General features: G+C 35.5%; 1 protein-coding gene across 2 annotated transcripts; it reads left to right on the forward strand.

Annotated features, from left to right (window-relative positions):
• Positions 1 to 321: 321 nt before the first annotated feature.
• Positions 322 to 14,229, forward strand: LOC129416938 (uncharacterized). Of its 2 annotated transcripts, XM_073869852.1 has the most exons (17): positions 329 to 488; positions 653 to 721; positions 817 to 909; positions 2,161 to 2,283; positions 5,541 to 5,639; positions 5,984 to 6,073; positions 7,139 to 7,196; positions 7,271 to 7,439; positions 7,522 to 7,662; positions 9,372 to 9,481; positions 9,566 to 9,603; positions 9,688 to 9,785; positions 10,293 to 10,414; positions 12,690 to 12,955; positions 13,026 to 13,104; positions 13,185 to 13,468; positions 13,806 to 14,229. In XM_073869852.1, exons 1-17 carry the CDS (start codon positions 431 to 433, stop codon positions 13,943 to 13,945), a joined length of 2,037 nt encoding a protein of 678 aa, XP_073725953.1. In that variant the 5' UTR covers positions 329 to 430; the 3' UTR covers positions 13,946 to 14,229. The 2 variants fall into 2 exon arrangements, with proteins under 2 accessions (XP_073725952.1, XP_073725953.1); XM_073869851.1 differs by having other exon boundaries at positions 322 to 488; positions 5,984 to 7,196.
• Positions 14,230 to 14,732: the final 503 nt, after the last annotated feature.

Raw genomic sequence — 14,732 nt, forward strand, 5'->3', positions numbered from 1 at the left:
TGATGTCAATAGAGTCCTTAGAATTTGCATGCATGTTTAATGTGTCAGCGCTCAGTCTAACTGTTGCACACGAACACACAATGTGCTACATATTTGCTTATAGAAAACAGATAATGCAAAATATTTTATGAATATTTTAAAAAAATGACTTTTATGTTTCTCAAATCTACAGAATCTGTGCTAAATGTCATCTTTTATTCACTGATAAAGGTTGGATTGTCATCTATAAACTCTTGTTGCAGTGTTCTGGTCATTGTGTTTATGTGGGAAGTGATGAAGAGGAGTGCGTGTAACTAAATGAAACTTGATTTGCATTTCTGAAAAGTAATTTGACTGTTTTGACTCGACACATATCACTGTGGAGGTGAAAATCATCTCTTTATAAACTTCAGCGTCTGATGTCTCTGACAGGTCGCTGTCATTGAGCACAATGTCCTGGCAGAAACAGACTTTTCTCTGGCTCATCTTCTGTGCTACATCTCAGATGAGTATGTTACTTTATAACTATTTAAAAGAAACAGAAAGTACTAGTAATGAATATGTGCTGTTTGCTTAAATTAGATCCTTTAGATCACATTTACATTAGGATATTTTGATCCAGTAAATGTACAAACATATTTACAGTCTTATAATGTAATGTGTTTTTGTGCAGCCACCTCTGATGGGACGGTTGTTTATAATATGTCTATTCAGATAAACGGCACAGGTTGTCCAGGTCCAGGTAAATGTCCACGCTCATGTTAGCTGAACTGTATATCTGAATTTATTTGATACCTGAATGTACATGTCAACTTCATAAAGGTTTTTTTGTTACAGCTATAAACATGATGCCTCTACCATACCAACCAACTTATATACTGACAGAGAATTCTTGCATTACTATATTCAAAAACAATACATTCCCCATAGGTAAAAGATATTATATTTCCTGCATTTAATATGTGACCTTGCAAACAGTCATACAGGTCAATTGTTTGAAGATTGAGATTTATACATTGTCCAAAGGTTAAATGGATACGCTTTCCATTGATGTATGGTTTGTTAGGATAGGACAATATTTGGCCGAGATACAACTATTTGAAAATCTGAAATCTGATTTAAAGATGTTCAAATGAAGTCCTCAGGAACACAAATTACTAATTGTACATTTGGATTTGATGTATTCAATAGGTAATTTACAAAATATCTTCATGGAAATTATCTTTACTTACAGTTTTTTTCGATTGCTAAACGACAGTGGGCACAACTGGAGTCACGTGTACAAAACTCTAACTACAGTCTGCACAGCAGCAGTTCATGTGGACCAAACTTTAGTTCATTTTTCATTGCTTGAACACAGTTTTCAAAACTCTACACACTTATCCCGTGACTTTAAACACAACCTGCAAGACTGTGAATTTACAGCACTTTGTTCAAATGCTAACACACTGCTGTCAAAACTGTCAACCACACATTCAAAACAGAATTGATTTCAGCCTTGTGCCTTTCAAACACTGCTGATTGCAATTTCTTATAAATTCCAATTTCATATATATATAATATTACCTTTCATGTACTTTTAGTTTCTACCTTTTTTTCTCATTACTGTAATTCTGTAAATTACTCCAGACTATTGAAGCAAACTGCTAATTTTCATTTACCTCAAAGAATTATGATGTTCTTAAAAAAATAATAAGTCATGTGATAAATCATTCTTTGAAGAAAACATTACTTTGTATGAAGTCACTGAAATTGTTGAAACTGTAAAGATAAAAAGTTAGTATTTTGTGTATTGGTGTTTGATGTTAGTGTTTTTGTTGTGAGTGACAGTGTGTGTTATCTCAGTGAGGGTTGTGTTTAGCTGTTTTGAGTCATGTGTTAAGAGTTGTGCTCACGTGACTTTTGGTAGTGCAGACTGTAGTTAGAGTTTTGGACATGTAGCTCTAGTTGTACTCACTGTCGTTTAGCATTTGAAAAAAACTGTAATATCCTAATGATTTTTGGCATAAAATATAGTTAATTCTGACCCATTAAATGTATTGTTGGCTATTGCTACATATATAGCCGTGCGACTTATGACTGATTTTGTAGTCCAGGGTCACATATGCAGTTTTTATTTAAATACATTAAACACATTGTAAGCAAATGTAAAAAGTTAAAAATTATCTTTTTGATTTTCAGGACTTTGCAGAACAAACGCTGGAAACGAAACATTCATTTTCAACAAAAATGAATTAGGAGCGAACCAGACATTATACATAAAGGACATCCAACCATTACAGCCATCAAATGCCAGTTCAGCAGGTCTGTGTGTGTGTGTGTGTGTGTGTGTGTGTGTGTGTGTGTGTGTGTGTGTGTGTGTGTGTGTGTGTGTGGGAGTGTTTTTTAGGAACGGCATTTTCCAAACTGTGACTCGTGGAGAAAAGCAACTTGGATTTCCGCTGCTGAAATATGTGACGCGGATTCTAAAAAAGTTTCCCCTTGAACAACAAACGTTGGAAACCTTGACAACGTCTACCATCGCAGACTGGATTGAGACGCAACTGCGTTTTATCCGCGATGTGATTCAACCACAGCTAGGACCCATCACAGCCCATAAACGTCAGAAACGAGTGAGTAGAAATAAGCTTGCTTATTTGTGGCAGCATAGGAAATCAAAGGCGATTCAGATCATCCTGAATAGTAGTGAGTATATTGAGCCACTCACCTGTCCTTGTGATACTACATTGATAACGAGTTACTATAAAAATAAATGTTTAAGGCAAACATCAAGCAACGACCCTCTTCCATCTCCACCTTGGAATAATAGTTTGCAATATGTAAGTCCCACTGACTTTCCAAACTCAATGTACTTTTCAACAACTGAAGTAGAGACTGTTCTACATAGTTTACCAAACAACAAGGCATGTGGTATAGATGGAGTTACATATGAAAACCTAAAAACTGCACAAATTTGTAACACATTAACATCCATTTTTAATGTCTGCCTGGAAAATAGGAGAGTGCCTGAGTCCTGGAAAGGAGCAATGATTTATCGTATTCCAAAAAAAGACAATATACCTAAGGATCCATCAACATGGAGGGATATTTCTCTCTTACCTACAATCTATAAAGTGTTCATGAAGTGTGTCCTGTCTCGCGTGCTTCCCTGGCTGGTTAATAATAGCATCTTGTCACCAAAACAGAAAGCCTATATTAATAGACAAGGAATGAATGAACATGTATTTTGTCTTAAAACTGGAATAGACGATTTTAAACATGAATCTTGTAAATTTTATTCTGTCTTTTTGGATTTTCGTGATGCTTTTGGAACTTTAAATCACAATGTTATGACTAAGGCTCTTGAGGAAATCCAACTACCTCAGGTGTTCATTGAAATAGTAAAGGATGTATATAGTTCATCCTTTATACAGGTTATCTGTGGAAAACAGCTAACAGATCCAATACCTCTCCAAGTCGGCATAAAAACAGGCTGCCCATGGAGTGCTGTGAATTTTGTACTCGCCACTAATGGGTGGATTAAGTGGTTGTGTGATTGTGCTCCACCCAACGTGTTTTCCCCTAACCCTGTACAAGCCTATGCTGATGACATCCAATTGGCCTCTCGGGAAGAGAGTGTTATTAAGAACATGCTTGTCAGAACAGACTTATTTACGAACTGGTCAGGTCTGCAAATTAAGCATTCAAAATGTGCTGTTTTCTACCAGAGACGAAGCGGGGGAAACCGTTGGTACAAATCCAAAGCTGATCGAATACCTGAGTTTACTATCAACACAGAACCGATTCGTGTGTATGACCTGCATGAGACGTACACCTATTTGGGTCATAAATTTAATATAGCAGGGGAGTGGAAGGAGCAGGTTGAGTACATTGTTACTGAGTATATTTCCAGGATGGACTTAATTGATGCCTCACCACTTCCTTTGCTCATGAAGCTGGAGGCCATTAGACAGATTGCTCTGTCTAGAATACAACATCTCTTTGCCAATGTCCACCTTATGAGTAAGACCCTGAGTCAATTGAATGATAAAACGGTTTCTTTAGTAAGAAAGTGGTTTGGATTGAACACTCATACTACTAGAGACATAATTTTCCAGTCTAAACAAGACGGTGGTCTTGGTGTTCCAAATGTGGAGTGGATATACAATGCAACAAGATTGTCACATCTTATTAAAATGTTAAACAATGATGACAATACTGTCAGAGAGCTTGCTAGATCCTCTCTGCTTCTGGACATGAAAAGACGCAAAGTCCCTTTGGCAGGAGAGGGAGAGTCAAGCTTTCTGGGTTTTAAGAGAAAATCTAATTGTAAGATGGAGACACATAGTGCTGGTTTCGGGGTCTGGTCAGATTGGCCTGACCTTAATGACCTTTGTGTAAAACTTGGAGTATCCCTGGACTGGGTGAAACCTGATATAGACACCATAATTGTTTCTGAAGATCTTATAACCGATCGTTTAACCTCAGCAAGGGCTATTGTTGTGGATACAGGATTTCACCTATCACCAGACAATGCACGAAGGTACCTTGTAAGGCTACAACAACAACGACAGCAGCAACACTGGATTGGTCTTAAACTACAGGGAAAGATTGCTTGTATTCTTACTGCAGACCATTCTGTTTCTCACTCAATACTCAGAAACTCTGCGGTTGATGAAGACATAATGACTTTTGCAATCAAAGCCAGATTGCAAGTCCTTCCAACTAGACTCAATCTTTCCCTTTGGTACCCTAATTCATTCTCTTCACACTGTTTGCACCATGATAACCAGTTAATCATTGAATCCCTGTCTCATGTTTTGAATGGATGTTATGCATATAAGGGAATGTATGTTGCCAGACATGACAGAATCGTTGACTTACTGGTTGAAAATATAATTCCATGTGTTTCACAGTCTACAAAAATCTATAAGAATGTATGTGTCTCACCTTGCATGTTCAAACTCTGTAATAGTGTAAATAATGTGTTTTCAAATGTTACTGCAAAAAAACCAGATGTTGTTGTTGTTGATGAGAACAGCAGAGAAGTGACCATTCTTGAAGTAGGTTGTACATTTGATTACAGTCTGGAAGAAGCCTACCTTACTAAGCTCTTAAAATACCAGCCACTTAAAGACATTGTTGCGCAGCTGGGGTACAAATGTAAGTTTTTGGTATATATATTTGGAAGCTTAGGTAATGTCCACAGACAAGTGGTCAGAGGTCTGCAAATTGCTGGTCTCCCTAAGCCAAGAGCAAAAGCTCTTGCAAAATTTTGTTCAATTTCAGCAATAATTGGTAGTCGGCACATATGGAGAAGGCGTTGCTATTTGTACCCATAAACTGAGACCAGAGGCAATGATTATTGGATTACAATGCTTGTATCTAAGATTGTTTGTGTTCAATGAAATTTATTGTAAAATGTGAACACAAATAAAATATTAAAATGTGTTACATAATGATGTTATCTTGGTACATTGGAACATGCAAAGTGTATTTCTTTGTTGGATATGTTTTAGATAAATAGTTAATTATGAGCACAGGTTTCTATCTGGAAACTAAAATAATGATTTTTTTAACAGCTTGCTCATGCCCCTCTTTTATCAACTTTACAAGATTCTCTCCTGATGACCTTGAGCAGATCTGTAATGTGACGGCTCAGTATGGATCTTTCTGCAACGGTAAATCTGTATCTTATTATAACATGCTCTCATGAGAAGTGTCACTTTTATCTCGCACCACCAAAAATGTCTTTCTGGTACTGTGCTGTATTCAGGTTAAATGTTTCTGTCATCAAGTTATATTGCTTCATGTTATGATGTATGATGATAACCCTGTTATTACTTACATGGGTTTATGTGGAACTATTTACATTTATTTAGCTTTGGTTTGTTTAATAAACTAAGGCAGAGACTTTCAGTAATAATAATCACAAACTTACAGATTTTCTGAGTTGTGTGGATACAGCAAAACAATGTTTCAATGAAAGATTAAATCTCTTTAAATCTGTTTTCATGAACTACAGGGAATAATGTGAGCTACTACGCTTTAAACCTAACCGTGACTCCAGTGACGTGCTGCATTAAACCAACTGATGCAACCTACACAACTCTCAGTACGACAACACCTGCTTTAAACTACACAAATCATAGTACAACAACACCTGCTTCAACTTACACAACTAAAAGTACGACAACACCTGATTCAAACAACACAATTTATAGTATGACTACACTTACTTCAACTTACACAACTAATAGTACGACAACACCTGATTCAAACAACACAATTTATAGTATGACTACACTTACTTCAACTTACACAACTAATAGTACGACAACACCTGATTCAAACAACACAATTTATAGTATGACTACACCTACTTCAACTTACACAACTAATAGTACGACAACACCTGATTCAAACAACACAACTCTCAGTACAACAACACCTACTTCAACTTACACAACTAATAGTACGACAACACCTGATTCAAACAACACAATTTATAGTATGACTACACTTACTTCAACTTACACAACTAATAGTACGACAACACCTGATTCAAACAACACAATTTATAGTATGACAACACCTACTTCAACTTACACAACTAATAGTACGACAACACCTGATTCAAACAACACAATTTATAGTATGACTACACTTACTTCAACTTACACAACTAATAGTACGACAACACCTGATTCAAACAACACAATTTATAGTATGACTACACTTACTTCAACTTACACAACTAATAGTACGACAACACCTGATTCAAACAACACAATTTATAGTATGACAACACCTACTTCAACTTACACAACTAATAGTACGACAACACCTGATTCAAACAACACAACTCTCAGTACAACAACACCTACTTCAACTTACACAACTAATAGTACGACAACACCTGATTCAAACAACACAATTTATAGTATGACTACACTTACTTCAACTTACACAACTAATAGTACGACAACACCTGATTCAAACAACACAATTTATAGTATGACAACACCTACTTCAACTTACACAACTAATAGTATGACAACACCTGATTCAAACAACACAACTTATAGTACGACAACACCTGATTCAAACAACACAATTTATAGTACGACAACACCTGATTCAAACAACACAACTCTCAGTACAACTACACCTGTTTCAGGAACCACAACTCCCAGTATGACGACAGTGTCAGAAGGAATGACTGCTTCAAAAGCCTTGTAAGTCACTCGTCATCATCATTTACTTGTTTAATCTGCTGCAGAGCATTAAGTGATTTTAAATCATGTTTCAGACAAATGATGGACGAACTCGAGGAGAAAATCCACAATATGACACAAGAGAATAAAACTACTGAAGCGATCATCAAAGATAATGTTAAAGGTCTTATCTACATACAGGACCCAAAGAAAGAGCCAGAAGATATGGGCATGGTGTGTTCATCAGATCAGGATAATCTAACTGTAAGAATTCAGCACCATGAACACCTCTTAAACATCTGTTCTGAGATTTATCATTTATTTGTAGCATTTTTTTCTTTTACAGATTAACGAGAATCAAAATATCTTGCAGACAAAGTTTTCCTGGTATGTTAAAATATCCAAGGAGGCCTTCAATAAATCCAGTTTGGAGAACAACGGAAGCACATTTGTCGGAATTCTACAGTTCAAAAACATGAATATCAATGTAATCCTACACATTTCTTTCTACACGAATCACTTGTTGTTTCTGTTTTTCTTCTTCATCATGTTCCTCTGGCTGATGTTTATGAATCAGATGCTAAACTTTGGTTCATCCATGAGAGCAGATCTTTAATATCTACCAAACTAAAAACTGGCCTGTTTCCTCAAACGTAAACTGAAATGGTTTAGAAATAAAATTAAAATGTTATTGATCTTCATGTAAAGCGACTATTTGATATTTCATAACTTCATCAGATTACGACTCAACTAAATGTATTACTAGATGTTAATTAAACTCCTCCAAGATCTTTTACTGGATAATTTCTTAATATCTGTTTAATATTACTTTGCTTCCTTAAATCTTTTAGTTTAAAGCTCACGTTCTTTCTGTGTTTATGAAGCTTTGATTGTGTTTACAGTGCGCAATGTGTTCATGTTTCACTTCTATGAAGTTTCTCCTTCAGAAATACATATCGAGTTCTGATTGTGTCGTTTGTTTAGTGTGTTGTGATTTGATAGCAGCTTAGCATGTCATTAGCTTAGCTGGCGACTGACATATTCCTGTGGGCGGAGTTTAGTCAAAAACAGTCAAAAGACGTCATTAAAGCAGGAAGTAGAGGACTGTAGTCCAATCCGGCTGTTTGCTGTAGGCTTAGAAAGACGAATTCTGTTAAAGAAAATAAATCGTCTGGCGGTGAACTTTGAGCTTTATCATTTTACAGCTATTATTTATGCTATTAAAGCAAAATGACACACTCACTAGGGTTTAAAAAATGGGATCAGAAAGAACTCAAAGTTACAAGTCATTTTAAATTACTATTATTTATCTTGACTAGAGTTGATTTGTTTTAATCTATAAAATATAGTCAAAATCAGTCAACTTCATTTTATAACTTATAACAACTCATCTCAGTTGATTAAAGGGATTGTTCATCCCCCCAAAAAACTGTCAATTTACTCACGCTCATGTTGTTACAAACCGATTATGAGCCCCATTCACTTCCATAGTAAGATAAAGAATACTTGGGCTCATGAACAGTTTGGTTACAAACATTCCTCAAAATATCTTTTTTGTGTTCATCAAAACAAAGAGATTTATACAGGTGAGAAAATGATGACAGAATTTTTATGTTAGGCAGCAACGTTTTTTTTACGGGCATGTTTAATATTGTAAACTGAGTGTATCGCACACCTCGCCAACATTTGAACAAAGTGTCCGTTCTACTACTGAAAGTGCTGTAACTGGTCCACTAGACCCCCACCCCTTAAAAACACAAAACAAAAGTTGCTGTCTGTTTACCTTCATCACTGCTGGTCTTCTTAAATCGTATGATTCTTCTTCATTTGTTGGGTTTACTGGCCAAGCTGCTTCTTCTTTTGCTCTTTTATTGTTATTGTGAGTCACATGCGTGCATACAGCGGTCTCCATGTGTGATTGCACGTCGACGCAGATGTTTATGTGAAAACCGATGCGTAGCCTACGGCGTTAAAGCTACATCGTAGGAACTACGCACAACTACAATGAGCCCTTAAAACATCAGTAAACAGAAAACTTATCTTCATCTCAGCAGTTAGTGGTGAAAGTTTCTTATTAATGTGCTTTCGTGTTGTATAGATGTGTTTCTAAATGATCATTCTGCTGTTTAAAGATGTTATCATCAGAGCTGTTTCATTTAAAGATGTTTGAATGTGATTGTATGATTTCTGTTTCAGGTGACAGATAAACATACTCTTTTGAAAAATGAAATGTATGGAATAACTATGGGAGCAAATATCTCAAATCTTACGGACAATATTGAAATATTAATTCGATCAGAAATTGTGAGTAATGAAAGTTTTTATTGCGATACCCATTATGAATGAAAAACATAACATGGTGATCACATGAAAATAAACGTCTTCTTACAGAGTAGTAATGCAACCTGCAATTCCTGGAGTGGCAAAGGTAAATACAGTTTTAAATCATTGCATTACACAATTCATTTACACCAAATCTCTCTCTTTCATCTTTATTTTCTTTACTGATCAGGAGAAGTGAAATGGACGACATTCGGCTGTGACACAAAAATAGTGAACAACCTCATCCAATGCTCATGTTCACATCTGACGTTCTTCGCTGTGCTGATGGTAAGATATTTCCCAGAAGACAAACATTCAACATTTCATAGCTCTCTCCTTTATGTTTTATTAATTATAGCTCAGATGTTTCTCTTGAGGAGTAAAGAAAACAAACAAAGTGGACTGCAGTAAGAGTGTAGAGAGATGTAAAGAACTGAGGTCAGATCAGTTTTTAACATAAAATGTTTGTGGTCATATATCAAGATCTTAGCAAATCTGAACTGTGTGTCATCATTGCTGAGATCTCTGATGTGAAACTTCAGCAAAGATCTGCATTTGCTCTTTATTGTCTGATCTCAGTCCAGTCATGGGAAAAACAACAGAGATATCAAAAGATCACATTTCTATTTTCTTTTGGAGTGTGATGTTGTAGTTATGTGTTTGTATTCCTGTTTCTCCAAACCAAATGTAAAATATAATTAATCAAGTCATGAATATTGGATAATATTGGATGTATTCTTGTGTAAAATATCATTCAGCTGATTGATGTCTGACTATCTGTTCTGTTATCTTCAGTCAATGCCTGATTCAAACATCACAGCACCTTACGTGGGGTCATTGACGTACATCACGTATATCGGCTGTGGTTTATCCATGTTTTTTCTGGGCATCGCTCTGTTCATGCACTTTCTGTTACGGTAAAGTATCACAGATATTACAGTTATAACACATTAGCGGGTTAATTAAGTCAGCTCTTACTATTTTGTCTTTTAAATCTGTCTGATCTTTACTGCAACTCATCCTCTGCACAAACATGACTGCAGATGTAATCACATCCAATCATATTTCTCAAGTCATTAGTTAGTAGGATTTTTACCTGCTGGAAAATACTAAATAAAAATAGAATTAAAATAAACCCATCAGATCTAACACTTACATGTGGGGCCTTTTGACTTGAAAAGCAGACAAGTTGATTCAACTTAAAAAATCCACTGAGAGGCGAGCGAGTTGGGAAGCCAAGTGCAGTTTATTAACATAAAAGAAGAACAAACACTAAAGCATGACATGACATTAAACCACCAGTAGATACATCACATTTACAAAGAAAGCTTAACAAAGAACAAAGTGAACGTGAGGGCTATATATAGGGACAGGGAACCAATCAGAACATGACACATCAAGGAATGAGGAAACAAGAGACAACCATGACAATGAAGACTTTCAAAATAAAAGACATAAAACAGAACTACATAATAAAAGACATGAATGATAAACATAACAAGACCACGAGACAAAACTGTGAAAAGCAGCCTGATTTCACAAGAAATCGTACATATTTTACCAGTTGGCTAATTCGTATCAATTCATATGAAGTTTATTGTGCAAAATCGTATGATTCTCATGAAAAACAACAAAACCGAACCCCTAACCCCATGCATAACCCCAACATCACAGGGGTCAAGGCAAATCGTACACTGTAAAAAAATACGTAGAAATTACAATGTTATTGCAGCTGGGCTGCCAGTAATCCACCGCAGATTCAAATGCATGCCATTTACAGTGGCGGCTGGTGACTTATTTTTTTGAAGCTCACGATGCGAAGTTCGTCACAACATGTATGTAGCTTGTCGTGTGTGTGGTTCATCATTTCAAAACATGTGTTCTGCGCTCTGAGAGATCGTGTGTGCATCACGTGTCATGCCAAAATAACTGCCTGCTGCCTTGAACTTGAACTTGAAAGGAAACGCTCGCGTGTGCCAGATCTCATGCGTAATCAGAGATTACTTTTAAGGGAGCGTCTTGCGTGTATTTAGGGAACGCGAACGTCTCTTTGATCATAAACGGTTTTGATGCGTCTCCAGCAGGCACTTATTTTGACAAAACACGTGATGCACACAGGATCTCTCCAGACGCCTGACACACACTTTGGAAAAGGGAACCACACACGTGACAATCCGAACACTTATTATGAATTAGCGCATCCTTGGAAGTGCATTCACAAGCCACCACTTTGCCACACTGTAAAAAATACTTTGCTGCCTTAAAATTTTGGTTAAATCAACTCAGATTTACAAGTCATGTCAATAAAGATGAGTTGTCACAACTTATAAAATATAGTTGAGAAATGTCAACTTAATTTAATAAGTTATAACAACTCACCTGTAGTTATAACAACTCATCTCTAGTCAAGATAAATAATAGTAAGTTGAAATGACTTGTAAATCTGAGCTGATTCAACAAAAAACCTTAAGGCAGCAAAGTATTTTACAGTGCAAAATTGACGAATGTGATCGTATGAATTATTACGAATTAGCCAACTCGCAAAATATGTACAAATTCTCATGAGATAGCATTGGACAAAGGGTAACTCGTTGCCCTAAAATGATAATTTTGCCTTGTTAATCAAACAAGTAGCCTAATTTTAAGTTAAATCTGCTTAAGATTGCTGAACAGGCAATTAAAAATTTTCGTTCACTGAACCAGCAATATATTCTTGTTAGATTAACTAAACATTTCCTCTTCTACAAATAGTCAGTTATGAGTTACAATATGAATAAACATCTTATTTTAACATAGTTTATAAAACTTGTAAAGTTAAGAGAACTCACACAGAGACCTCAACACACAAGTCTCAATAATGGTGACAGTAATCAAACTCTTAACTTCACAACAAAAATAATAAACAACAATCATAACAGCTGCAGTTATATAAATAAATACAACGAACAACAAAACAACACTCATATAACACAGTAGCATGAATACCGTGATGGGTAAAACTTTCAAAATTGATTCAACTTAAAATGTCTTGTTGAATGAGTGAAATCATGCAATTTGTACATTGAACTGAAACACTTGAGTAATGGAGGACATTTTTTTAAGATTTAGGTTAAGTGTACTTGATTTATTTGGGTAAAACAAAATGAGGGTTAACAGTCTGATTACTTATTGTGTCTTTTTTTGATTTAATAGGAAAAACAGATCCAACCACGCAACGAAGATCCTGATCAATATGTTTGTGGCTTTATTTCTACTGAATTTATCATTTTTGTCCAATGAGAATATCGCAAACACACAAAACAAGTCTTCGTGTGTTTTCATAGCATTGATCATGCATTACTCTATGCTGGCAACATTCACCTGGTTCTTCCTTCAAGCTCTTCATATGTATTTATGGCTCATCAGACAAACCGTCAAAATTAAAAACTACATGAGAAAGATCACAGTGTCAGCATGGGGTGAGTTTACATCTTAGTCAAATCTGTCTGTCTGTCATGAAAACACACAAACTATTGAATTTGTTTTCAGTGTTTCCGTCTCCAGTCGTGATCATCATCGCGTCTATAGGAGAGTATAAATCAATAAAGATCAGCTCAACATCACAAATGTAAGTTTGGTTTAAAGTGTGCTGAAAATAACAAAATGTTTAACTTTGACCTTCAACAGTTTCATACTTTCTGATTACAGGTGCTGGATTGAAAATATCTACATTCACTACATCGTAAACATCGGCTACTATTCCATCGTCTTCTGCTTTACTTCAGGAATCTTCATTATGATCGTCACCAAAATTATCCAAGCAAGAAACGTGAAAGTGGGTGACGTGAAGAGATTGACATTCAAGAAACAGATGTTGATGATCTTGAGTCTATTCTTACTCTTTGGTTTGACGTGGGGTGTTGCTTTCTTCAGTTATGGAAACATGATCATCCCGTCTTATTATATCTTCACTGTGTTGAACTCATTTCAGGGTAAGAAACTCTCTCTTCTTCATTACAGGTGACTGATATGTTGGGTTATTTTCTGTATATGTGAGTAGAGAATAATCCACATCAAGAAACTTCTGCAGATCTGAATTCTTGAATCAATTTTTATTTTCTTAAATCAATGTCAAAAATACCGAGCCCCTAAGGTAACATTGGAGTAAAAAATCTATACTTTAGTTCATGTGCTCACGCGAAACCTTCCTGTGCAGAATTTTTTTTAAGTTTAGAAACTAAACTTTATTGAATTTTTTCTCCATGTCCTCTTAGGGGCTCCGTACAAAAATATAAGAGTGATGTAATTGATTGTTTTGGTGTCCATCAGGTTTTTTCCTCTTTCTGTATTATTATCACATTCGTAATGATTTTGAAGATGGTTTTTCTGAAGATCCAGACCGATCCAGCTCCACTGCCACCATTACTCAATCCACCATAAGCACCGCAGAAGATAATCTTTACAGTTAAATGAGTTCAAGTAAAAGATTTCACTACTTTCACTTTAACTGCATTATCTCTATTTGTTAGTTGATAGTTAACATGAATGACAGAAACTGGTATACTTACTATAAAGGATTTTATTTCATCTGTATGGTTGCGGGTAATCTGTTCTGAAATCATTTTATTTAAGTATGAAAACATTTATCAATGTATTTTGTTTTAACTCTTTACTAATCATTATAATCTGTAGACCTCTGCAAACGTATTATTGATTGTAAAAATATGAATTAGTGCCATTAAAGAAAACTACATAGACCTGAGTTTGATTTGTTCTTTACAATTACTAACACTTTATTTGATTTCACATACAGTATGATTAGTTTAAGTGTCTTTTATATTGTTTTCTCAGTGTTAATTAATGTTACCTTAGGCACAAAATATAGATTATATTTTAAAAGAAAATGGAAATATGTAAGCGATGATGGGTGAGTAGACAAAGATGGACAAACGGATAGATAGATAGATAGATAGATAGATAGATAGATAGATAGATAGATAGATAGATAGATAGATAGACAGACAGACAGACAGACAGACAGACAGACAGACAGACAGACAGACAGACAGATAGATAGATAGATAGATAGATCCACAAGAGGGCGCTGTTTGATTTCAGATTTTGTTGTATAAATGTGAATGAAGCTCATGAATGAATCTCAGTGTGATGTCATTTGAAGTTGAGAGACATTAATGAGACACAGATTCAGTGTCTGTAAATCCTTTATTCATTCATTCATTCATTCATGACACTTTC

The sequence above is a fragment of the Misgurnus anguillicaudatus genome, chromosome 7 (genome assembly GCF_027580225.2).
Source record: "Misgurnus anguillicaudatus chromosome 7, ASM2758022v2, whole genome shotgun sequence".
Lineage (NCBI taxonomy): Eukaryota > Metazoa > Chordata > Actinopteri > Cypriniformes > Cobitidae > Misgurnus > Misgurnus anguillicaudatus.

Excerpts from the sequence above, each read along its gene's own strand:
- LOC129416938 (XM_073869851.1), top strand. The coding sequence starts at position 431 with ATGTCCTGGCAGAAACAGACTTTTCTCTGGCTCATCTTCTGTGCTACA. Across the intron at positions 2,284-5,540 it reads ATCAAATGCCAGTTCAGCAG|CTTGCTCATGCCCCTCTTTT; the intron begins GTCTGTGTGTGT and ends TTTTTTTAACAG. Across the intron at positions 10,415-12,689 it reads TTCATGCACTTTCTGTTACG|GAAAAACAGATCCAACCACG; the intron begins GTAAAGTATCAC and ends TTGATTTAATAG.